The following is a 26434-nucleotide window of genomic DNA, read 5'->3' as shown; positions in this document are numbered from 1 at the left end:
CGGAGCAGTCGGCCAGGCCCAGGCCAGAGCCATCCGCAGCCAGATTTCTGGCCGCGGAGGGCTCTGGGTAAAAACAAAAACAAAAAACCTCGTATGCAAGTGGCGGCGGCTACGGCTGCCGCCGGTTGCATTCCTTATTTTTGCCCTCTTAATCTACATAAATATTTACGTACACTATGATGGCGAAAATCAAGGGGAACAGAAATAGCATAGTGGGCGCTATTTGCGTCCCTTTTTGATTTCCCATTTTAGCCTATGTAAATATTTACGTAGGCTAAAACGGGGAATCAAAAAGGGACACAAATAGCGCCTGCTACACTATTTGCATTCCCCTTGATTTTTAAGTAGCCTAAAACTATTGCGTTCCCCTTGATTTTTAAGTAGCCTAAAATTTGCGTTCTCCTAGTTTTTAAGTAGCCTAAAACGTCTGGGTAAAAAAAAGTAAGTGATTTTCATACATCCCTACTCTAAAGAAGTCCCTTCCTCTGGCATCTGGCTTGCCTCGCTTTGGGGAGGATTTTGTGGGTGCGGGGGGGAAGAGGAGACGATTGGAATGCTACTAGCACTCCAGGGTGGCACCACCGGAGAGGCAAGGACTTCCCAGCCATTTTAGGCTGAGGGGGCCTCTCCCTTCTGCCTTTTCGATATGCGGCTGCAGAGAGGGTTGGACACATATTCCTGCAGCCAGCAATGAGGTGGCCAAGTGAAGGGAGCTGAGAGGCTTTGTCTCCCCTCCCCCCTCTCTGGTGTTGGGCAGCTCACCTCCTTCAGCATCTGCAGCTGGTGTCGCTGCTTCTAGGGGCTGTGCGGGGCCTGGTTGGAGTGGCAGCAGCCATGTTGGGTGGTATTTTGGTGGCGGCATTCCCCACTCTTAGGACAACGCAGCCTTTCTCGCATGTATGCGTGGCTCCTCGCAGTGCAAAGTGGGTAGTTTTTCTGATTTTTCTGGGCCTGTGGGCCTGAGGGTTTTTAGGTGCACTGCTAGGGCCTCACCTCCCCCATCTCCTCATATTTAATTGTTTCTCAGCATTCCAGGGCATCCCAGGTCTTTATGTTGAGTGGAGGTTGGCATGGGAACAATAACTGAGCTTGACCACCCCATGGGTGGGATTTGGGGCTCTCTGGAGGACATTCTCTGAGCTGCCTATGGGCATCTCAGCCCCCGCCCCCGTTTCCTACAATGTTGTGGTAGCTGGTGTGCATTGGGAAAATTTGTAGTCCTTGGGCTATTTTCTATCTTCCTTCACTAGGATGCCACCTAAGAAGGGAATTGGTGGGAAGAAAGGGAAGGGGAAGGCCCCCCACCCCTCCTGCCAAATGGCAGTTTCATAGGGTGGATTTAGCCTCATCTGAGGACAATAGCCCTATTATGGCTATGCTTCTTTAGGTTGGAGATGGTTGAGAAGGATAGGGGGGGTTTCTGCACCAGTCGTTCATCTTCAACAGAGCGTGAGGATTCTGGGTCATGGCTAACTAGGAAGCAGGCTCAGAAGAAACTCTTGCTTTGGAATTTCAGCCAGGTTGGATGCTCTGGAGGCATCCCCCAGTTCCAGTCTTGTGCATATAGCAGTGTCAATGGATGTTTCCTCATCCAGGGACCCTGTACAAGAGCCGACATCAGTTCCAGCTGCAGTTCTGCTCTCCAGTGAGTCTGCCTCCACATCTGGGGGCTCAGTGGCACTTGGCCCAGGCCAGATTCCAGATTCTTCTGTGGTAACTGCAGAGGGCCCAGGTGAGTGTGTGTTGCCTGGGCCATCTGCCCCTTGGCAGAGATGGAGCCCACTCATGCCTTGGGGGTGGCTTCCCTGGATGTCTGTAATGTGTTGGCCTTTGCCTCAAAAGGGGGATGTCCCTACTGCCTGGGCCATTGGGGCTGTTCTACCTCTTACAGGGGGCATCTCGAGTGTTCCCAGCACAGCTGTATCCACAGCAACACCAATTGTGCCCCCTCCCCCGGTCTCACTTTGCATACTGAGCAGGTCCCTGGACAGGCTAACCCCGTTGCTACCACTATTACCAGGGAGTCCAATACTACATCTGGGGGTGAAGCTGTTCAACTCCCACCACCTTCAGTAGTTACAGCTCCTATTATGACCCCTTCTGAGCCTGCTACTCAGCAGGTATTGTCTGCCACAGAGGCTTGCACGGCGGTGTGGCACAGCCCTGGAGTCAGTGACCCTGTGGCTCTGGCTGGGTCGCACATAACTAACAACAATCCTTATGCGAGGACTAGTTATGATGTGATTCCAACAGGGAGTACATCTACCCCCCTTGGGTATCACTCATTTCTGGCAACCAAGGGGAATATATTGAAGGGTGAATTTGTGGGTGTATTCTCCTTGTTATCAGGGGCATACGAACCCCAATCACCGTTCCGGTTCGGGATGTCTGCAGGTGGGAGGAGGCAATCCGTCCCTCCCCCTGGAATCCTCCCTGGCTGGCTCTGCTCCGTGGCAAATCCATGGAGACACCACTTCTGTCCGCTGCCGGTGTGCGGCTGCAAATGGCGTCCGGCATAGCATAAAAAAGTATTTACGTAGCCTATCATGGCTAAAGCAGGGACGCAAATGGTGTCTGCTATGCTGTATGCCATTTGCGGCCACAGACCGGGGCAGTGGAAGGCAGTGGACAGACCCGGACCAGCCAGCAGCAGGTAGGGTCCATCCGGGGAGAATTTCACGGGGGGTGTGTGTGTGTGGGGGGGGGGATTATTGCTCTGTGCCATGGCAATTATGCCATGGGATTCCACAGGGTTCTATTTTATCTCCCATGCTGTTTAACATCTACATAAAACCGCTGGGGGAGGTTATCTGGAGGTGTGGGCTGAGGTGCCATCAATATGCGGATGACACCCAGCTCTACCTCTATTTCTCATCAAACCCAGGTGAGGCAGTGGCTGTTCTGAATCAGTGCCTGGGCATGGTAATGGACTGGATGAGGACCAATAAACTAAAACTCAATCCAGACAAGATGGAGTTACTGTTAGTGGGTGGTAGGGTTGGCGGAGAATTTCTCCCCGAAACTTCGGGGGGCCGAGCGCCAACGTGTTCGGCCCCCCGAAGAAGTTTAGGGGAGAAATTCTCCGCACCCCCCCACCCCCTGCACCCCCCCCGGGACAGGACTTACCTTTCCCGAATGTCCCTCCTGGTGGCGGGTCCCGGAGGCAGTTCGTTGGGTCTTCGTCAGGGGCAGGGGCGGCAGCCGATCTTTCAACCGGCTGCCACCGCCGCCATTCCAATAAAAAAAAAAACGCCCCCGTGATAGGCTACGTGACGATTAACATAGCCTATCATGGCTAGATTTGCAAAGTCAGCTGTGATAGGCTACGTAAATCATCATGTAGCCTATCATGGGTGACTTTTTAAAAAAAAAAAAGTGCGTACGGCTAATGGCGGCCCCCATAGGGAGCCGCCATTCCCGTTCCTTATTTGGTCACTGTAGTCTACGTAAAGATTACGTAGACTACGGCAAAAATAAGGGCAACACTATTTGCTATGTAAAGACTTTGGCCGGGGAAATCTGAATTCGGCCCTGAATTTCGGCTGGGGCGAGGCGGGAAGCCTCCCCCCCGGCCTGAACTTCGCGCGGGGAGCAGCGAAGCGAACAAGCTTCGATGAAAGGTAAGTGCCTTTCATCCACCCCTACTAGTCGTGCAAACCATTGGAAATGAATTAAGAAAAGTTTTGGACAAAGTGGTTCAAATGGTCAATTACATTAAAACTAGACCTCTTCAATCAAGATTATTTGCTCATATTTATGAAGACATGGGAGAAAGGTTTAAAAAGCTTCTACTACACGCAGAAGTTAATTGGCTCTCAAGAGGTTGAGTGCTTTGTCATGTATATGAATTGAGGGAAATGATGCTTAAACTTTTTGAGGAAAATCAGCAAAAAGAATTCTGCAATCTAATTCAAAGCAAACCTTGGTGCACAAAATTGACATATCTTGCTGACGTATTTGAACATTTTAATAAAATAAACACCAGTATGCAAGGAAAAGGAGAAAATATCTTAACAGTGGTAGATAAAATTTGTGCTATGAGAGACAAAATAACAATTTGGAAAAGGAAAGTGAAAGAAGGAAATGTTGAAACTTTTTCCAAAACTGCTGAGTGCTAGCTAAAATGTGATATCAGCTCGCTAATTGTTGACCATTTAACATTGCTCGGAGAGAATTACTTCCCAAATGTTGAAATCCAAGACTATGATTGGATCAGAAATCCATTTCTTTCAACTGCAACGAGGAACTTTTCACTTATTGAAGAAGAATTAACTGACATAAAAAACAATCGAAATCTGTTAATGCTGCATGAACAGGGTGACTTAGACAGCTTTTGGATTCGCATTTCAAAAATGCATCCAAACATAGCTAAAAAAAGAGTTAAAAATTCTTCTGCAGTTTTCTACTACATACATTTGTGAAGTATCCTTTTCAACGATGGCAAACTTAAAGGCACTGAAATGTGGAAGGTTAAAAATGCTTGGTGACGAAATGCGAGTGTCTTTATCTAATATTCCACCAAATATTGAAAAGCTGTGGTCATCCCATCAACCTCATACATCCCATTAAAATGGTAAGTAGGTATTAGTGTTATTCAACTTTTTAAAATTCTTGCACATATTTATGCACTGTTACTCATAAATGACAACAATGTATGTTATTATCTTACAAACCATATATTGTTAAAAATATAAATGAAAGGTTTTCATGAGATATGTTCTATCCCCATACATTTCATTATTACAATTATTTCATTACATACAATTATGTATGTGTCCGTAACTCTTATAACAGGTTAGTTTAACCTCTGGTTTGATAGTAAAACTGAATTACCGTGTCACGAAATGATGCATGTCTAAAAAGTGTGTCACCAACACGAAAAGTTTGGAAAGCTCTGCCCTAAAGGATCACGTTCATAGTTTGGGGGTGCTCTTGGATCCAGGACTGTCACTTGAGGCACAGGTGAACTCCATGGCACGGAGCACCTATTATCAGCTTAGGCTGATAATAGCCAACTACGCCCTTATCTGGACAGAGATAGCCTAGCTACAGTTATCCATGCTCTGATAACTTCTCGCCTGGATTACTGCAGTGCGTTATTCGTGGGGCTGCCCTTGAAAACGGTCTGGAAACTTCAGCTGGTCCAAAATAGGGCAGCAAGACTGTTAACAGGGACTGGCCTGTGAGCTCATATTTTGCAGTACTTTTCCAGCTGCACTGGCTGCCAGTCCATTTCCGGGCCCGATTCAAAATGCTGGTATTAACATTCAAAGCCCTAAACGGCTTGGGGCCAGGTTATCTGAAGAATCGCCTCCTCCCATATGTGCCTGCCCGGACCTTAAGATCATCCTCAGCAGCCCTCCTCCATGAGCCCCTGCCAAAGGAAGTGAGGCGGGTGGCTACTAGGAAGAAGGCCTTTTCTGCTGTGGCACCCTAGCCATGGAATGAACTCCCTAGTGAGGTTCGCCTAGCATCTACATTGTATTCCTTCCAGCACCAGGTTAAGACCTTTTTTTCCTCAGGCATTTTAGCATTTTAGCTTTCTAGACTTTTAGCTTTGCTGTTTCAAATCTGTATTTCCAATCTTTGCATTGCTGCTAAGTTTTAGGCTGGTTTTATTCTGGTTGTATTGCTATATTGTGGTTTTAATATTTTAATATTTTATATTGTTTTACTGTGTGCTTGTTGGCTTTAATTTTTGTGAACCATCCAGAGTGCTTGGCTATTGGGCAGTACAGAAATAAATAAATAAATAAATAAATAAATAACGTTTTTAGCTTCCTGATTGGACTGTTATAGCCTTTGTCTTGTCCTCTATTCACTGGAGGTTAACAATAGAGTCTCATTGGTATGGAAGTGTGTGTTACAAGAAAAATAAATTTTAAAAAGTTAGGGACCTCCCCCTTGACCTCCCCTTCCAACCTCCCCTGCCAAATTCTTGTTTGCTCTCCCTCTTCGCTTGCTCTGATTGCTCACTCTGTGGGAACTTGCTTGCTTGTATAGCCCCTAGATCAGCTGGAGCAGCTTCCTCTGTTCTGCTCAGCTAGGAGACAGGAAACAGACTGAAACTCCCCACCCACACAGCTGCTGAGAGTAATCAGGCCACACCCCTTCAATTCACTTGGAGTTCTCAGGAGCACATGGTGAGTGCATGGCAACTCAGAATGGAAAGTCCCTGGGCTTACTCCAGCCCACTCACTGTTTTGCCTTTGTCTCCTCTGTCACTGAAACTCCCAGGCCAAACTCCTGTTTGCTCTCCCTGTTCACTCTCTCTGATAGCTCAGACATATGCCCTAACCCCGGTGCCAACTTGTCTGGCTGAAAGGGGGGGCATTGCGGGCGGATGGGGTGAGAGGACATGGCTGTCAGTCATTGGTGCATCCCCTGTGGCACCACCATGCAAGGAGGGGCTGGCAGAGTTGCCTTAAGCTCTGCCCCCCTCCCATCCTCAGCTCTCCCGCTCATGTGTCTCCCTCCCACCCTCCCTTAAGCAGTGTGGGTTTCTTACTGGTTGCCCTTTTGGGAGCCATGTAGGAATTTTTGACTCACAGTTCAATTGGCCTGTTACTGTGAGTCTTTTTGCCTACATCACACTGTTACTGGGGCTAGGGTGCATCTGGCAGGCGAATATGGTCCTATCTCTCACAGGTCACTTTTCAGTTGGTGGCTAGGACAGGCAAAAGCAGAAAGAGATTAGGGATGGTGTGCATGCAGAGGCACCTTATGGTGACAGGTGACGCCTGAGGCCCCCCAAATGGGTTGTGCAGCTCGGTGAGGGGATAAGGGTTGCCTTGGAGACCAACCCTCCTCACTCACCCAGGTGTTGTGCGGCAGCGGGAGGGGGTGACAGGGGAAGGTCTACCTCCCCCACAAGGGGCAGTCCGGAGGGATGGCGAGATCACCACCACCCCTCAGGCTGGGTGTGTTCTTAACCAAGAAGCGCCAGCTAGTCGCTGACACAGTCAGGTGCCCATCCTAGGTACCCCTTTGCAGATATTATCAATAAATGTGGCCCAATTTTCAACCCACACTTTGTTGTCTGTGTCTTCTTTAACCCATCTCCGCTCGCAACTGAATCCTGCTCCCCCCTCCCAACATGCCAAGGAGAAGACTGTCTGAATGTTTTGTGGCTTAAGCAGTGGTCTCCAAAGTGGGTTGCCCTCACCCCGGGGGGGGGGGTGCCAGACGATCCATTGGGGTGCACAAGCCACCTGATGGTAAGGAGCTGGGGGCTGGCAGCCTTTTTTTTTTTGGCCGGGGGGAAGCTGGAGTCAGATGTCTGAATCCTGCTTCAGCTTCATACGCTGAGGGGCCCTCTGAATAAGCACGAGCCAAATCGGACCCATCTCGGAAGCCCCAAAGCAGCTTCCAAGTTGGATCAGGGATCCATGCACAGCCCATATCTATCTATCGTCTATATAATGCTCACACAGAAACCACTTTGTGCTTGATGGATGGATGTCAGAAGTAACATGAGTTATGGGTTGGATCCATAGTAAATCCCATTAAAATGAATGGGACTTAGGCCAACTTACTTAAGTCTCATTTATTTAAATGGGTCTACTCTAATTATGTATCTAATCCTAATTTTCAAACTTTTTTTTAAAAAGTTTCCATTTTGTATAAATAAGTTTTGTTACACACACATCCCAAATATGGTATTTCCCTCTTGGCTGCAATCACAGAGGCTTATTATTCTGCTTCATTTTTTAAAAAGAAATGTCAGAGACCATCTGGAACCTACATGTCCCTTGTGTTCAACTAAATAATGGTGAGATCATATATATATATATATATATATATATATATATATATATATAAAATCTTCTGTTTCAAATGATGTCTCAAACATGTGTGCGTGTGTTAGTGAGTCATATAGAACACTGTAATTACCTTAAATTATTAGGAATCATCCTCCATTTTCCAAACAACACATAACATCAAAACCATGATCAACAGCAATCTGAAAATGCACATAAATTATCTTTATCCCACTCAGAATTGCAGTAGGGGACTCTAACCTTTCGTCACCATCTTTATCAAAAGAATTGTATGCCACTGAAGATCAAGATTTGCCCCAAGATGGCTGGAATGGTTACTTTGCTGATACTCTTTCTGTGGTTTCAGCTGTCTCCAAATGAAGGAAAGGCAGACATTGTTATGTGTGCCATGAGTGAACCCTTTGTGCTCTCACACAACTATTATCAGACCGGGGACCTCAGCATTGGAACAATGGCTTCTCTGTTTGGCTGTATATTTGATGAAATATCTTTCAGTGAACACCCCAAAACAAAGTTTCTAGATGAAATTGTGTAAGGACAACCCCTCCCTCTCCTTAATGTTCATGAGGCCAGGTTATATTGACTTTGACTATGTCATCCAAGCATTAATAAGTTTGGAAAACAGTCTTCAGATTACCTGTTTAATGAACAAATTTAGGCTTAGTAGCAAGCTTATTATATTGTACATGCATTAGGTTTCATACAATGTGCTAGGCTTTTTGCTCATTTCTCTTTCTTCGCCCACTTTTCCATACTATATCCACCACTTCTTCCATCATGTTATTTCACCACTTTCTCTTTTATCTTCAATCTTCTGCGCTCTTCAAACTTCTGCCCATTCGTGCACTTCTGTCTTTCAGAGTTTGGCTGCAAATAACATCTGAGCTTTTTTTCCCCACATGCAGGTCAGCTACTGTCATTTTCTTGACTTTCTATCCCTCACAGATCCTGATATGTACTTTGGATGACATTGGTCAGTTTTAGAAATGCACGAATCCTTCAGTTTTGGTTTATCACCGTTTCTTATTTCTACTGTCTTAATTTTGAATTTTCTGATTTTTTTTAAATGTTGGCATGAAAATTCCTAAGCACATTTCTAATACATGCATTTTTGCCTAATATGTCATTGTTGCGAAATAAATAAATAAATCTTAATCTAATGCATTTTAATGTTATTTATCCTATTTTTATACACATTTCTGGACTCGAAACTCCATTCCAAAATCTGCAGACTGAGTTTAGGTTTGCATAGTGGTTCAAAAGTGCAAAATGAGAGAAGTTCACAATTAAATGCAACTGAAATAATTTCTCTGCCATTTCTCTGTCATTTTTTTTAAAATCTTGCTTTTGACAAAGATCCTGTACAAAGGTTACTTTTACCTTTTCTAATAATAAATGATTTTTGTTTCTTTTATTCTTTTTCTCTCTTTTTCTTTGCATCTCTCCCTCTCCCTCTCCCTTTCTTACTTTGTTTGTTTGTTTTGGTTGGTTGGTTGGTTGGTAATATTGTATTTTTATTCCCTACATAAGCCTCCCTGGTAATTCCAGTTGGCACTAATTGTTGTGAGAAATAAATTTTAGAAATGAATTAGAAATAAAATATTTGGGATGAGGTTCATTTCTTCTATCATTGTGTTTGCATTTTGCAAAACATAATAACCTTTCACAGTTTCTAAGAGCCACTTTAAGAGGAAGGGAAGATGGAAAACAGAATTCACTAACTGGAAAGGTCTGCTGTTGCTGGTGTCCTGGCTTGTATTCCATCCCTGACATTCCTACCAGGCTCTGTTTTTTGAGAGGTACCGATCAGAATTGTTAACATGAGGGCTCTCATCCAGTGAATAGGATCTGGTTGCTGGTAGAAGCTGAAGGGAGTAGGTGGCCATATCCTTACCACAGAAGCAGATAAAGGAGGAGAAATATATTTACTGCCCTTTCCAATTTGCCAAAATGCATTATTTTAGGATACACACACACACACACACACACACACGTAAAGGTGTGTGAATACAATTATAAGTTTATCTTGTGGAGTTTTCATGAAAAATGATAGTAAAATATATATTTGGATACATTTATTTATTTATTTATTTATATTCATTTATCTACTTATTACATTTGTATACTCCACACACACACACACACACACACACGTTTGTATGTATGTAAGTCTTTATGGATGCAATTATAAATTTATTATGTGGAGGTGGCTGGGGGAAAAAAAATGATAAGAAAAATATATAAATCGTATGGACATGGCCAAAAGCTGTGTAAGATTGGACTAGTTTAATGAGATGTCAATGTTCTCATCACTTATTTTTGTATAGTTTATAAATATGTAAAATTCAGTTAATAAATTTGAAGCTATGATGTATGCATTGTCATACTCTCAAAGATAGATTTCTTGAAAGGTTGAATCACTTTCTTACATTTATGTCTCCTTTCAGCATAATACCAAAGAGCTACCAGCATGTCCTTTCCGTGGCATTTGCTGTGAAGGAGATCAATGAGAACCCCAAACTCTTACCAAATATCAGCCTGGGCTTCCACATCTATGACAGTTATGTAAATGCAAGAATGATTCATCAGAACACCCTGAAACTTCTGTCCACCTGGGAAAAGCTGGTGCCCAATTTTATATGTGACAAACAAATGAATCGGATAACTGTAATCGGAGGACTTGATGCTGAAATCACGCTTCAAATGGCTACTCTATTGGGCATCTACAAGATTCCACAGGTAGCCTGAGCCTTTGGGACATAATTATGTCATTGTTGTTGTTGTTTTAACTTTGCATGTTTTCTCACAAAAATATCAGAAGTCATAGAATCATAGAATAGTAGGGTTGGAAGGGGCCTAAAAAACCATCAAGTCCAACCCTTACTCAATGCAGGAATCCAGGTCAGAGCATCCCCGACAGATGGCTATCCAGTCTCATCTTGAATGCCTCCAGTGTGGGAGAGCCCACCACCTCCCTAGGTAATTGGTTCCATTGTTGTATTGCTCTAACAGTCAGGAGGTTTTTCCTGATGTTCAGCTGGAATCTGGCTTCCTGTAACTTGAGCCCATTATTCTGTGTCCTTCACTCTGGGATGATCGAGAAGAGATCCTGGCCTTCCTCTCTGTGACAACCTTTCAAGTACTTGAAGAGCGCTATCATATCTCCCCTCAGTCTTCTCTTCTCAAGGCTAAACATGCCCAGTTCTTTTGGTCTCTCTTCATAGGGCTTTGTTTGCAGTCCCCTCATAATCTTTGTTGCCCTCCTCCGAACCCTCTCCAGCGTGTCTGCATCCTTCTTAAAGTGTGGTGCCCAGAACTGGACACAGTGCTCCAGAGGAGACCTAACCAGTGCTGAGTAGAAGGAGACTAGTACTTCCCAGGATTTGGATGCTTCTAAAGCAGCCCAAAATAGCATTTGCCTGTTTTGCGGCCACATCACATTGTTGGCTCATATTCAGCTTGTGATCTACAACAATGCCAAGATGCTTCCCGCTTGTAGTGTTGTTGAGCCACATATCCCCCATCTTGCAACTGTGCATTTGGTTTCTTTTTCCTAGGTGCAGAACTTGGCATTTACCCCTATTAAATGTCATTCTGTTGTTTTCTGCCCAGCACTCCAGTCTATCAAGGTTACTTTGAATTTTGTTTCTGTCTTCCAAAGTATTAGCTATCCCGCCCAATTTGGTGTCATCTGCAAATTTGATCAGCATTCCCTGCACCTCCTCCTCCAAGTCATTCATCAAAATGTTGAAGAGCACTGGGCCCAGGACTGAGCCCCGTAGTACCCTGCTCATTACCTCTCCCCAGTTTGAGAAGATCCCATTGAGAAACACTTTTTGAGTCCGATTCTGTAGCCAACTGTGGATCCACTGGATTGTTGTTTCATCTAGCCCACTTGGAGGTAGTTTGCTCATCAGGATATCATGGGGCACTTTGTTGAAAGCTTTGCTGAACTTGAGGTATATTATGTCTACAGCATTCCACAAGGGAGGTGACCTGATAAAAAAGTGAGATCAGATTCGTCTGGCAGGATTTGTTCTTGACAAATCTATGTTGACTTTGAGTCATCATGGCATTGTTTTCAAGGTGCTTCCAGATGGATTGCTTTATCATCTGCTCCAGAATTTTCCCAGGGATTGATGTCAGACTGACTGCTCTGTAGTTCCCAGGTTCCTCCTTTTTTCTCATTTTTGAAGATAGGAACAACATTAGCCATCCTCCAGTCATCTGGCACGTCACCCATCCTCCATGATTTCTCAAAGAGAATAGACAGTGGTGCTGAGAGTTCTTCTGCCAGTTCCTTTGTTATTCTAGGATGCAGTTCATCTGGCCCTGGAGATTTGAACTCATTCAAAGTAATTAGGTTTTCCTTGACCATATGCCTATCGATCTCAAGCTGCAATCCTGCCCATTCAGCCTGTACTTTGCCTTTGCCAGGAGGCTCATAGACCCTCTTTTGGGAGAAGACTGAGCCAAAGGCAGAATTGAACACTTCTGCCTTTTCCTTGTCATCTATTATCATTTTGCCATCCTTATTTAATAGCTGAACCACCATTTCTTTCCACTCTCTTTTACTATGCACGTAGCTGAAGAAAGCCTTTTTATTGCTTTTAGCATCCCTTGCTAACCTCAGCTCTTTCTCAGCTTTAGCCTCTTCCCATATGTGTCCTTTTTTGTTTTCAGGTCATCTCTAAGCTTTTTGTGAAGCCACGTTGACTTCTTCTGTTGTCTTCCACCTTTTCTTCTTGTTGGAATTGTTTGTACTTGTGCCTAGGGATGGCGGAGAATTTCTCCCCGAATCTTCGGGGGGCTGAGCGCCAACGCATTCAGCCCCCCGAAATCGGCGGTGAAATTCTCCGCCACCCCCCCACCCCCCCGGGATGGGACTTACCTTTGGCGAATGTCCCTCCCGGCGGCGGGTCCCGGCGGCGGTTCGGCGGCGGTTCGTCGCGGGCGGGGGCGGCGGCCAGTCTCCCGACTGGCTGCTGCCACCGCCATTGCAAAAAAAAACCACACTAAAGTAAAAAAGAAAAAAAAAACCGTGATAGGCTACGTAACGATTTATGTAGCCTATCACGGCTAGATTTCCAAAGCCAGCCGTGATAGGCTACGTAAATCATCACGTAGCCTATCACGGGTGACTTTGAAAAAAAAAAAGCGTGTACGAAAATGGCGGCGGCCATTTTTTTTTCAGAGTCACCCGTGATAGGGTACTTGATGATTTACGTAGCCTATCATGGCTGACTTTGGAAATCTAGCCGTGATAGGCTACGTAAATCGTTACATAGCCTATCACGGGGTCTTTTTTTTTTTTTTTTACTTTTTGTTTCGCGGCTGGGGAGACGGGGCGCTTCTCCCCAGCCTGAATTTCGGACAGGCGAGGTGGGAAGCCTCCCCCCAGGCCTGAATTTTGGCTGGGCGAGGCGGGAAGCCTCCCCCCCTTCACCTGGACTTCGGGGGGAAAAGCGAAGCGCCTCCCCCCCCACCGTGAAGCCAAGCTGCAAAAAGGTAAGTGACTTTCATACATCCCTACTTGTGCCTTGAGAATTTCCTTTTTTAAAAGCTCACACCCATCTTGCACTCCTTTTTTCATTAGAGTCACTTGCCATGGGACCTTACTGATCATTGTTCTGAGTTTATTAAAATCAGCTTTCCTAAAATCCAGGGTACGTGTTTGACTGCACTTGGCTTTTGCTTCTCTTAGAACCAAGAACTCAAGTATAACATGGTCGCTTTCCCCCAGAGTTCCTGTAACTGCTCCTTTATCCACTATGTCATCTCTGTTGGTTAGGATCAAGTCAAGGATAGCCAATCCTCTAGTTCCTTCCTCTACTCTCTGTAAGAGGAAGTTATCCACCACACAAGTCAGGAATTTGCTGGAGGGACCATGTTTTGCAGCATTCATCTCCCAACAAATATCTGGGAAATTGAAGTCCCCCATTACTACTACATCATGCTTCCTTGAAACATTGGCTATTTGCTTTTCAAAAGTTTCATCCTCGCCTTCTCCTTGATTGGGTGGCCAGTAGTAGACTTCAAAGTTGTGATAGTCATGATGTCAACATCTTTATTTAAATTGTATAAAGCTTCAGAGTTCTGAGCAGTAAGCATTGCTGCCATGGCTGACAGACATATTCCATATTGGGCTCCTTCACAGAGAGCTTTTATCCTGTGATTGAGATTGCTCCTTCACAGACGTTTGCAGGCTCTTTACATAATGCCATGATCATCCAAGGCATCTCCTGCACTAAATACCCTTTGTTCCATGTTTAAATAGATCACAGAGAAAGAGCTTTCAAATTACCCACGTTGTGTTTCCTCCATGAAAAGTTTCCTCCGTGAAAAGCGTCAATGTGGCAAGAAGAGGAGCGAGATCAATGAAGGATAATGGAAGACTCAAATATGGGGAGAAGGGGGGGAGGAAGCGCATGTAAAAGGAGTCAGTGGTGATCCTGCATTTAAAATGGAAGCAGAAAGCCCTGTTTTAAATGCAGGAGTTTAGGCTGCTGCAGAAATGCCCATTAAGTCCTCACCATTGGACACTTGGGCTCTTGGAAAAGGAGGTGCCTTCACAAGAGTTCTAGCCAATCTCTCCTGGAGGGGGACTAACACTGTCTGGAATCCAGCTCACCCTTGGAAAAGTATATACAGATTTTGTTTAATCTGTTCCATCTGCTGTTTGCAGATTGTCAGGCATTTTCCACTCCATCATTCACTCATTCTGATTCCCTCCCCTTCAGAAAAGTACACAGAAAAAGCTGCCACAATTTATAGAAATTTTACTAGCATGTAACATTTTGCCTATTTTCCTTAGCTCAACATATAGTATAGCTGACTGGGGCATGTTGGGAGTTGTAGGACTTTTTCTCTCTAAACATGCATACGTTTGCACCTTTAGTCCATCTTAAGTCCTCACCACTGGACACTTGGATTCTTGGAAAAATGAGATTCTTTCACAAGAGTTCTAGCTGATCTCTCCTGGAGACAGACAAACCGTGAAATCCCTGGATAGGGATATACAGATTTTATTTAATCCGTTCTGTCTGTGTTTTGCTCATTCTGATTCCCCCCCCCCTTTGAAGAAGTACAGAAAGAAGGCCACCACAACTGACATAACTTTTACTTGCATGTAACATTGTGCATGTTTCCTTAGCTCAGCATACAGTCAATGAGCAGAGCACACACACACACAAGATTGCTACACAGCAGAGGCCTGTAATGAGATCAGAGTTGCAAAAGTGTTGTTGATGTTGCTTTTAAATGGTGTATATACGTATATTCACATATTTGCCAGAAACTTCCCAATTTTTGTATGACCAAATTTGTGTACAATTCCAGAAGGAAAAAGGGGGGAAATGGTAAGCAAATTAATGGAAACACATGGTTTAGAAAAAGCTGGTCTGCTGCAGAATCCATGGGTCAGATCCACAGAAATCCAACACTCTTTGAATCTTTTGTGGATTTCTCTGACATCCCTGCCCTTGGATGAACCCAGAGAGAAAGGGCTTCTGTAGTCTATGGGATACTGCAGAACTGTCGCTCCTTTGCAACCCATTTTTCATGCAGAGTAAGCCTAGTCTGACCTCTTAGGTCTGTGCCTTGCTCTAGGTGATAGTCTACCACAAGTCTCATGTTAAAAGTCCATTTTTTTCTTAGACAAAGGTGTTTCAGTTTGGCTAGTTAAACAGTTCAATTTATTTGTATGCTTATATTTGAATTGTCATTCCTTACCACACTATTTTCCCCAAACTAATGACTATACATTTTAAATTATTGTTTGTGCTTATGACATTTTCCATTGCTTGAAGAACCTTGTGTGTGTGTGCGCGCGCGCGTGTGTGCGCGAGTGCGCATGCGTGCGCTGTTTTGGGTTCCCGCTTTGCCAAAGACCCACTATTGATTATTTATTTACTTACTTACTTACTTCCCGATAGCCAAAGCTCTCTGCAAGAGTCACAAAAATTTCCTACGTTTAAAGGACGAAATGTTTTTCATAATTTGTACATTCATCCAGGAGGAGCACATTCAGTAAGAGAATTCTTTTTAAAGGTTGACATGAAATAGCAAAAATTATCTACTATTCTCGCAAGAAGTTGTAGAAAGAAAGGGTAAAAAAAAAAAAAAAGATTGACAGTTTGATTCCCTAAAAACCACTGTGCTAATACAATCACATCTGCCATTACATTCTTCCCCATACCTCACCTGTGAAAGCAAGGAAAAAGTATTTAGATCAGTATTTTACACTGTAAGTCATTGCAGCAAGTACTTGGGATGAAGAATAAGAATTTATCGTACCAGTCGATTCTTCAATATGATTTTATGTATGCATGTATTTGTTTGTCTAGTTACTTATTTTTCCTTAGATTGCCTACTGTGTATTTGCACCAGTGAAGCACGTTAAAGCCCAACTCCCTTTTTTCTATCGGATGGTCCCCAGTGAAGAGTATCAGTATGCAGGGATTGTCCAGCTACTCCTGCATTTCCAGTGGACATGGGTCGGGATCGTTGCAGCGGATGATGACAATGGAGAAAGGTTCATGCAGACCTTGATGCCAAAGCTTTCTCAGGATGGAATCTGTACAGCTGTGAGTGAAAAATTGCCAGGGTTATCTAAAGCTATGGAGGCACTGCAATCATTTGAAGAGATGAAAGTGAAGCTCGTGTCCCTCATGAACCCTGAAGTCAAAGTATATGTTGTAAATGCAGAACCTCAGACAACAACTGCATTGATGTTGCTGATATTTTGCTATGTAGTATTAAAAGATATTTCACAGAAATCAATTGATAAAGTGTGGATTATGACAGCCCAGTGGGATTTTTCCATAGAGACAATGCACAAGGCTTTTGATATACAAATCTTCAATGGAATCTTGTCTTTTGCAATTCACTCAAAGGAAGTGTTGGGGTTTCCGAAATTCCTTCAGAACCTACAGCCTAATTCACCGAAAGGGGACAGTTTTCTTAGGATCTTCTGGGAAAAGACGTTCAGCTGCTTATTTTCTGATTCTGCTGATGAGGACAAAGAGAACAATGATAAATGCACTGGCCAAGAGAACTTGGAGAGCCTCCCTGGAGCTCTTTTTGAAATGACCATGACTGGCCAAAGCTACACCATCTACAATGCAGTACAAGCCATAGCACATGCTTTACGTAAGATGTTCTCATTCAGGCCCAAGCTTGGAGCCATAGTAGACAGAGCTCCCCTGTATCCTCTAAATCTGCAACCTTGGCAGGTAATGTTTCACTTGGAGCATTTCTACATGAGGCTTTTATCCCATACCTTTACCAAGTCTTCTGCTTCCGGATTCGTTGCAGGCTTAAGATTGGCTCATTTACACGTGTGTTTTTTCAGGGTTTTTTTTTTCTTTCTTTGCCTTTCTGCATGTTTCATTATAAAACCACTAGATGGTGTTGTGGTATAGTGGAATTGACAATTTACCTGGGGGCTTTTTAACACATTTTCTGAAGCCATTCAGAAAATATTGCACTTTCCTCAATCTGGAAACAACAACAACCCTGTGATATTGGTTCCAAAGCATGAGAGAGGCCCTGGAAGATGACGATGTCATGTAAAGGACCCACAAACTACTGTGAGTGAGAAATAACAAGTGCACAATAAAAGCCTAGGGTAGAGAGGTCCTTCGAAATCAGCTCTTTTCTGTTCTAGTCCAATGTATGAGCACACTTTTTTTTTTCATGGAATACATTAACAGACCCAAAGCTGCACACACACAAAATCCCACTTTCCTTAAAAACTTGCACATATCCTTTATTTAGATACCTTCTTTTTACTGAAGGCACCACTGAAGTCCACAAATCAATATATTCCCAACTAGTCTTCTTCCTATTGACATCTCTGGGATGTTGGCATCAAAGTTCTTGCATTGTGTTGCCTTCAAATATTTCTTCAAGGCTTTTGGCAGCCTGCAATATGTAGGAAGACTGCTTGGTGGAGCAATTTCCCATACCAGTGTCTCCCTTATAGAAAGTGGGATCACACACACACACCCCATGGGCATTCTATGAATCCTTAGCCCTCTTCAATCATTCTCCCCACTTCCACATAACTACCATCATCGGAGGAGATTGGTTGGGATCAGCCCATCAGCAATGCTCCTACTTCACATCCCTGTTGCCTGTTCCACAACCCGCCATGCACTGTGGTCTGAACTTCCCATCCCAGTGTCTCTCCTCCAGATACCATAACAATTGTGCAGTAGAAAAGAGATGCATCCCTGTTGGCCCACGAAGGTCTTGAGGCCAGCCTCTCTGAGGGTTGTATGAAAAATTTGCTTCTAGTCACAAAATATGTGAGCGTGCCATGTTCGGAACCCTGAACGCAAGCAGGAGAACATGTTCTCCAAAAATGTTTGCATATATATAAATGCGTCTGAAATGTGTGATCACACTTGAAAATTGCACATAAAGAAGAAGAAGAAAAAAGTTCGCAAATTGTGCAACTTTTGAAATGTGCAATTTCATGCTTTAGTGTAGGGGAAAATTTGCATACCTTTGGAAATTTGCACAACTTTGGACTTTTTGCCCACCTTTCCAGTTCCATTGTGTTTGTTTTGTGCAATTTCCCATGTGCGCAACACAAACAGTGATCATAAATGAACATGGGAAACAAAGTGAGATGAGCATCAACTAGGTGCTCAGAGAATCTGGGCTATCATAGTCACCACTTGTTTTCCCATCTGTAGTCTCTCTCTCTCTCTCTCTCTTTCTCTCTCCCTCCTTCTCACTCTCTCAGACCCAATATGCTTCTTAGCCCTCTGTCTATCAAGCATCAGTCACATAGGATTGTGCTCTCTGACACTAAATAGAGTACATGAGAGGAGGGAGAAGGTGATCCTTAAGGTTCTCACATCCCACCCCATGTGACGGTGAACCGGCAGCACCTTGGTTTAAACACGGAAACAAATTGGTCACAATGCAGATGGAACAACATATGACTTATTCTCTCCATCTGGCTAGTCCCTTCTGGGTGGACATATCACTCTATTTCTGGTCCATGTCAGTTTTGCATGTATTCATTAATACATCTGTTCCATTTTTTTCTGCATTAATCTGTAGGATTTTCTTTTAAAAATACCTATTAAAATACTTTATCTTCAAGTATACATTTTAAATGAATCTTATTCTGAGCTATGCATCACTAAATTTGGAGAAGGGCAAAATCAAAAGGATAATTCACACAGTAGCCTAGGAGATGTGAATCAGGTCTGCTAGCACCCAAATTCACAAAGAGTGGATTTCTCAAGCATCCTTACAGTCCCAGACGATGGAGTAGCATAGCAATCAGGGTCACTATGATGAGAGAGAGGAGTACAGCCCCAACTTCTCTATTCTTCCTTCCTTTTACCTGGCCACAGAAACTCTCATGGCCATATTTCCTCCCATGAACTCCAGATTTTGAAGACTTGTCCTTAGTCTAACCATTGGAGTAGGGGTATTTCTCCTATGGCTTTAACTTTAGAAAAGGAAACCACACCTCGCACGGTACTGATGCTTGTCAATATTAAAATGAAGGATTACAACAGAAATCCCAGTGATTGCCCCTTTTAATCGTTTTGTGAAACATGTCTTCATCTCTTGCCTTCCAGCTTCACCCTTTCCTGAGGAGCACCTCATTTAACAACACTGTTGGGGACTTTGTGTCTTTTGATGAGAATGGTGAATTAGCAGCTGGATTTGACATTATAAACTGGGTTACTTTCCCAAACCAAACTTTCTCAAGAGTCAAGGTAGGAAGGATGGATCCAAAGGCTTTATCGGGCAGAGTGTTCAGCGTCAATGATGAGGTCATCACATGGCACAACATGTTTAATCAGGTGGAGTATGTCTAAACATTCTTAAGATGCAAAGCTAAATTAGGAAGTGTTTCCAAACTGAGTACGGCTGGCAAAGTTCACCTTCCCAACTGCATTATATCCTTCTTTCCAACAAAGATTGGGAGAAAAAAAATAGTGACATCTGTAGGATGATGGAGAAAGTAATTGGACTTGGGGGTTGTATCTGATAAACTCAAAGTAATACAGGGTGGTTCAAGGGCTTTAATGTTTTTCTTGATCTTCTTTTTAACTTCCTTACAGGTACAAGTCTCTTGGAGTGACTAGAAAGTGTGGTGTTGTTTAGATGCTGGGCACATGGGGGCAGAAGCAGACAGATATTTCTGTACAGCACTTGGAAACAACACTATGAACAATAGAGCATTATTTCCGGGGAGGTTTCCAGTCACATTTTGTCATCCGTAGCCAACCTTCCTAGACAGTCAGAGAAGTTTATATGTTTATGGAATTTTGTAAAAGAAGAAGAGGAGAACTGTTAAAAAATCTCTCAGACAACCTTGTATTATTGTACATTGTGCATTTACTAAGAAGCCCCCACTGAATATCTACCCACCACTATCCGGATGTCACCCACCTCCTCTGAATCATCAGAAATGATTTTGCCACCCCCATCTGCTTGAACTAGAAACCACTGGATATTCCCCTGGCAGAATACCTGGAACCAAAACAGACATTATTTTAAATCTCTCTCTTTCTTTCTTTTTTCCAGCTAAAGTAGGAGTCACCAATCAGGATAGGGACCCTCACATGAGGCTTAAGTTCCATATCGGACTCCCTGTGCCTACTATAGAGTAAACATGAAAAAAAAACGTAGCTACTAGAAACATATTTAAAGTTATTCCTGTTTTGACCCTCAGATGAGCTGTAGAATTCACTGTCTAACCAGACTCATAGATTCTCATTCAGTAGCATTTATTCAGTTCTCTAGCACTGGATTATTGATGAAATTAAAGGTGGTGGACTGATACTGGCTTTCCCAACAAAATAAGGAAACAGGATTTGTTTTTTAAAAAAGAGTGCAAAAAAAAAAAAGTAGAGGTGGAGTTTTTCAGGAAATGTCTCCTGCTACTCCAAAAGCTGCAGCAATCTCTGATTGAGAGACATCACTTTTAAAAAAACAAAGTGCAGAACAAGGGGGAACCTTCACTCACCTCATAATTCTAATCTAGGAAAGGTAAAGGTTCCTCCTGTGCAAGCACCGGGTCATTACTGACCCCTCGAGAGATGCCTGCTTACACTGGCGTTTTCATGGCAAACTATAGTAGGGAGGTTTGCCATTGCTTTCCCCAGTCGTGGGTACCTTTCCCCCAGCAAGCTGGGTACTCATTTTACCGACCTCGGAAGGATGAAAGGCTGAGTCGACCTGAGCTGGCTACCTAGGACCCAGCTTCCACTGGGAACGAAGTCAGGTCGTGGGGAGATGTAATGTCAGCACCCCACCAGCTTCATGGGGTTTTTTGCTGTTGTTGTTATCACGACCCATGACACTCTCTCTCTCTCTCTCTCTCTCTCTCTCTCTCTCACACACACACACACACACACACACACAGAGAAGATGGGTAAAAAGTTCAACCCAGCACTAAATATCAGGGAAGCCTGGGTATTTTTCTATCCCCTTTGAAACTATTCCTTTAAACCACATTTGATTTGACCAATTTTTCACTTTTTCAGGAGCACCATTCTTTAAATTTACAAAATCACCGAGTTGTGATTTCTACTATTCAGTTATATCTAGAGCTGGGCCCAATATCCACCCCTCTGTGTGGCTATTGGTCTGCTGTGCAAGGGGGAGGCAATTTTTAGAAATATTTGGGGGGGATATTTTTATTTCCATTGGGGTTGGGGTTGTACCATTTTACGATAAGATGGCAGAGGGCTTTCTTTATTTCTTTCTCTAACTACAAAAGCTTTACTGTCACTCCAATGCAATAAGCAGCCTGATGGTGTTGCATTTGAAGCCCCCAATGAAAATGTGCTGCACCCAATGAAAAGTTATGATAAAATTAATGAAATCAATGGGCAGATTAAGATTAAATTAAAAGTTTTTGGCCCCATCCAAAAACAAACAAACAAAAAACACAGACATTATTGACATTAGATGGACCCACTGAAATCAATGGAACAAGTAAGTCATGAATAACTTAAGTCCCATTCATTTCAGTGGGTCTACTCCAAGTATGACTAGGGCTACAATCCTATCTGCACTTACCTGGGAGTAAGATCTATTTAACTCAATGGGACCTACTTCTGAGTAGACAAAGATAGGATTGTGCTGTAAGTCTGGATCCAACCTCTTCTATTTTTGAAGCAGGGATCTCTCCAAACTGGGAGGATGGACATCAAAATGGCTAATGTGGTTCAATGAAACAAATGCAAAGTGATTCATGTTGGGGCTACAAATCCTAAAGTCAAGTATAAGCTGATGGGATCTGAGCTAGGGGTGACTGACCAAGAAAGAGATCTTGGGCTTGTGGTGGACAGCTCAATGAAGATGTCAACTCAGGGTGTGGCTGCTCTGAAAAAGGTGAATTCCATGTTAGGTATAATTCAGAAAGGAACTGAGAATAAAAACTGCTAATATCATACTGCCCTCATACAAATTTATGGTACGACCACACTTGGAATACTGTGGACAGTTCTGGTCACCATACCTAATGATGATGGTGATAATGATGGTCATGGTGACGGTCATGGTGATGATGATGATAAATGTAGAGTTGGAAACAGTTCAGAACAGGGCAACAAAAATCATCAAGAAGATGGAGCAACTCCCCTATGAGGGAAGGTTACAACAGCTGGGATTGTTTAGCTTGGGGAAAAGGAAAGTAAGGGGAAACATGATAGAGGTATACAAAATTTTGCATGTTGTGAAGAAAGTGGATAGAGAAATATTTTTCTCCCTTTCTCATAATACTAGAACCTGGGGTCATCTCATGAAGCTGACTGGTGGGAGATTCAGGACAGATTAAAAAAAATACTTCTTCACACAGCACATAGTTAAACTAAAGAATTCACTACCACAAGATGTAGTGATGGCCACCAATTTGGATGGTTTTAAAAGGGGGTTAGACAAATTCATGGAGAAAAAAGGTTATCAATTGCTCATAGTCCTGATAGCTATATGCTACCTCCAGTATCGGGGACAGGATGCCTATGTACACCAGTTGCTGGGGAACATGGGTGGGAGAATGCTGTTGCACTCATTTCCTCTTTGTGGGTTTCCCATGTGCAGATGGTTGGCCACTGTGTGAACAGAGCGCTGGAGTAGGTCAACCCTTCTGATCCAGCATGGCTCTTTCTTATGTTTGTGTGTGTGTATGTTTAGTGTTCTTAAGACTTTCTACCTTAAGAAAGTCTACCATACCTCACCCCCTCAAACCAGTAAAAAATTATTGGACTATTACTTTAGACCAGCACTAGTGATTACTCTCAACCTTTCCAATTGCATGAGAAGGAATTCTGATGTTATCTACATAAAGTATCTGTTTTGCTGAGGTTGAGTTGCTATATATATTTTTTCTCTTTTTTATGGATAGGTACTGCCTATTGCACATTGTAATGACAAATGCCATCTAGGTTACAGCAAAAAGAAGAAGGAAGGGAAACAGTTTTGTTGTTACGATTGTGCTCCATGTCCTATTGGGAAGATTTCAGACCAGAAGGGTAGGAGACATAATGTGCAGAGCTGAACTGCGCCTTTCCTTGTTTTTGCTTTACCACCAGTCTACCTTTCCAGGCAAGGGATTGTACAGCAATGTAAACCACAAATGAAGCATACAAATAGAGGTGGGAAAATCCAGGGCCAGCGTCAAGGATAGCCACTGCTAAGAGCCTCCTGGAGTTGCTGCTCCTCTTCACCACTTCAACCTGCTTGTTCATCTGCCTGTCACTCTGGTGCAGACAATAGTGATGGTGACACCATCAGCAGTTGCCACCACCTACTTGTTCATCATCTCTCTGCCTGTCAAGCAAGCAAGTGGTAGCAATGAGGAGGAGGAGACTCCAGCACTGGGCCAGTCAGTTTTGCTTTCTCCCACTGCAGATTTGGTTGAAATTTCACAAACTGAAATAAAATTCTCAAACATTGGCACCAGCTAAATTCAATAGGTATAGCTATTCCCAGCACAGAAAGGACTATGCTGTACCTTCCTGCAATCTAGCTATTAAAGTTGAGGAGCTTGTCAGAAAAAAAAGAGAGGTGGCAACACTAATTCAACACTAACATGGTTGAATACACCGGGATTAAAACCCAGACTTCCAAGACAAAAGCACTCGAGGCCAGTGGAGGCTGGTGGTTCTGTTCTGAAGGATGGACAAATCTGTCACTTTCGGTTTCCCCCAGATTGATTTGTTTTAAAGCTCAAGTTCATTAAGCTGCCCTAAGTTCTTTTTTTTTCATAGAAAGGTGGGGTACAAATAAAATAAACTATGAAATCCATTTGTAAAGCCTGAATATGCACACGTGTGCAAATGTTGGTAAATCCTTATAAAAACTGAACTGAAGCAACATCCTCACCCATCCATAGGCCCACACATATGTGTAGCTGGAATGATGTGTACAGTGACATATTATCCAACAGATCTCCTAAGGATATCTGTCTTACAGCTGTGTAATAAGATCAGATTTAAACTTTGCAGATGCTTTTTAAAACTGAAGTGAAATTCTCACTCATCACAAGTGAGGCCAGCATTACAATGACTGGGGGGGGGGGGACCTAGTGTAGACTGGCCCAGCGCCGTCCATAACTGCAGTATGCAGGCACTGCTTGATTCCTTTTTTATATGTGTATGTTTTATCTTACTCTGATAGTGAGCATGGTTGTTGTTGTTGTTGTTGTTGTTGCTGGCAAACTGAACAATTTAATTAGGAATCAGTGACATTGCTGGGCAAAATGAGACTATGGCAAATTTAGAAGCATAGCCATTCATTGACTGATTGATGAGTTGATTGATGCCCCCAAACATGTACCCTCATTGAAAATACTCCACTCTTTGATTTATCTATGATAGTTTGCTTCTGTTTTATGTGTTGAAATTGGAATGCCATTTCTGAGACATTTATTTATTTATTTATTTCTATACTGCCCAATAGCCAAAGCTCTCTGGGCGGTTCACAAAAATTAAAACCAAAGAGCGCACAATAAAACAATACAAAATATATAAAACATTAAAACCACAGTAAACAATACAACCAGAATAAAACCAGAATAAAACCTAGCAGCAGTGCAAGGATTTAAAATACAGATTTAAAACAGCAAAGCTAAAGTCTAAAGAGCTAAAATACTAAATGTCTGGGAAAATAAGGTCTTCACCTGGCGCCGGAGAGAATACAATGTAGGTGCCAGGCAAACCTCACCAGGGAGCTCATTCCACAGCCAGGGTGCCACAGCAGAAAAAGCCCTCCTCCTAGTAGCCACATGCCTCACTTCCTTTAGCAGGGGCTCACGGAGAAGGATGATCTTAAGGTCCAGGCAGGCACATATGGGAGGAGGCAATCCTTCAGATAACCTGGCCCCAAGCCATTAAGGGCTTTGAATGTAAATACCAGCACTTTGAATCAGGCCTGGAAATGGACTGGCAGCTAGAGATATGTAGTTTATTGGCACAATATCAAATCAGTGATATGGATCCATTCACTTGTTTGGACACAAGATACATGTAAAAAAATGATTTCATGATATATGGATGGAAAATGCACCAATTCTGTTTTTTTTCTCTTTTTTTCCAGATATGGATTATTGTTTCCAATGTCAAGAAGATGAATTTCCAAATGAGAAACGAGATGATTGCCTTCCCAAGGATCTAAACTTTCTCTCATTCAAAGAACCTTTGGGAATTGCTTTTGTTATTTTGGTATTGTCTTCTTCTCTAACCACAGCTTTGGTGCTAGGAATATTCATTAAGAACCAGAACACTCCCATTGTGAAAGCCAACAATCGGGATCTCACCTACTCTCTTCTCATTTCCCTATTGCTTTGCTTCATCTGTGCTTTGCTATTCATTGACCAGCCTCACCCGTTGACTTGCTATTTTCGACAAACAACATTTGGCATCATCTTCTCAGTGGCAGTTTCTTGCATATTGGCAAAAACCACCACTGTGGTTCTGGCTTTCATGGCCACCAAGCCAGGATCCAAGATGAGGAAATGGGTGGGGAAAAGATTGGCAAATTCTATTATTTTTGCTTGTTCCCTTACTCAAGCCAGTATTTGTGCTGCATGGCTATGTACTGCTCCTCCATTCCCAGATTCTAACATGCACTCTCTGGCTGAAGAAATCATACTGGAATGCAACGAAGGCTCAGACACAATGTTTTATTGTGTTTTGGGCTACCTAGGATTTCTGGCCATTGTCAGCTTCACAGTGGCTTTCCTAGCCAGGAAGTTGCCAGATAGTTTCAATGAAGCCAAGTTCATCACTTTCAGCATGTTGGTCTTTTGCAGTGTTTGGTTATCCTTTGTTCCCTCTTACCTAAGCACCAAAGGAAAATACATGGTGGCTGTGGAGATCTTCTCCATCTTGGCCTCAAGTGCTGGATTACTGGGTTGCATCTTTTTCCCCAAATGCTACATAATTATACTAAGGCCTGGGTTGAACAGCAAGGACATGCTTAAAAGGAAATAAAAGTAAGGCTCAACTGCTTTAATCATATGCATAGTTACCTGAGAGTAAGCCCCACTGAATACACCAGCACTTGCTTCTGGGTACCCCTGGCACTTCCTAAAACATAAAGTACCAGGAGCCATAGGCTGAGTCTCTGAGTCTGGGACATAACCTAGTAAGCTCTAATGAATTCTCCTT

At 43.2% G+C, this 26434-nt stretch overlaps 1 protein-coding gene across 1 annotated transcript; it reads left to right on the top strand.

Annotated features, from left to right (window-relative positions):
* The first annotated feature begins 1394 nt into the window (after positions 1–1394).
* On the top strand, positions 1395–26257 carry LOC146341790 (vomeronasal type-2 receptor 26-like). The gene is made up of 8 exons (XM_084807683.1): positions 1395–1645; positions 1892–2120; positions 8128–8312; positions 10229–10520; positions 16145–17014; positions 19388–19615; positions 23170–23296; positions 25362–26257. The coding sequence occupies exons 1-8, from the start codon at positions 1395–1397 to the stop codon at positions 26255–26257; spliced, it is 3078 nt and encodes a 1025-aa protein (XP_084663809.1).
* The last annotated feature ends 177 nt before the right edge of the window (positions 26258–26434 follow it).

Source organism: Heloderma suspectum, chromosome 6 (genome assembly GCF_057233095.1).
Source record: "Heloderma suspectum isolate Gila_16-S chromosome 6, 16-S_ref, whole genome shotgun sequence".
In the NCBI taxonomy this organism is placed as follows: Eukaryota; Metazoa; Chordata; class Lepidosauria; order Squamata; family Helodermatidae; genus Heloderma; species Heloderma suspectum.
This window is presented reverse-complemented; position numbering and strand designations above follow the sequence as displayed.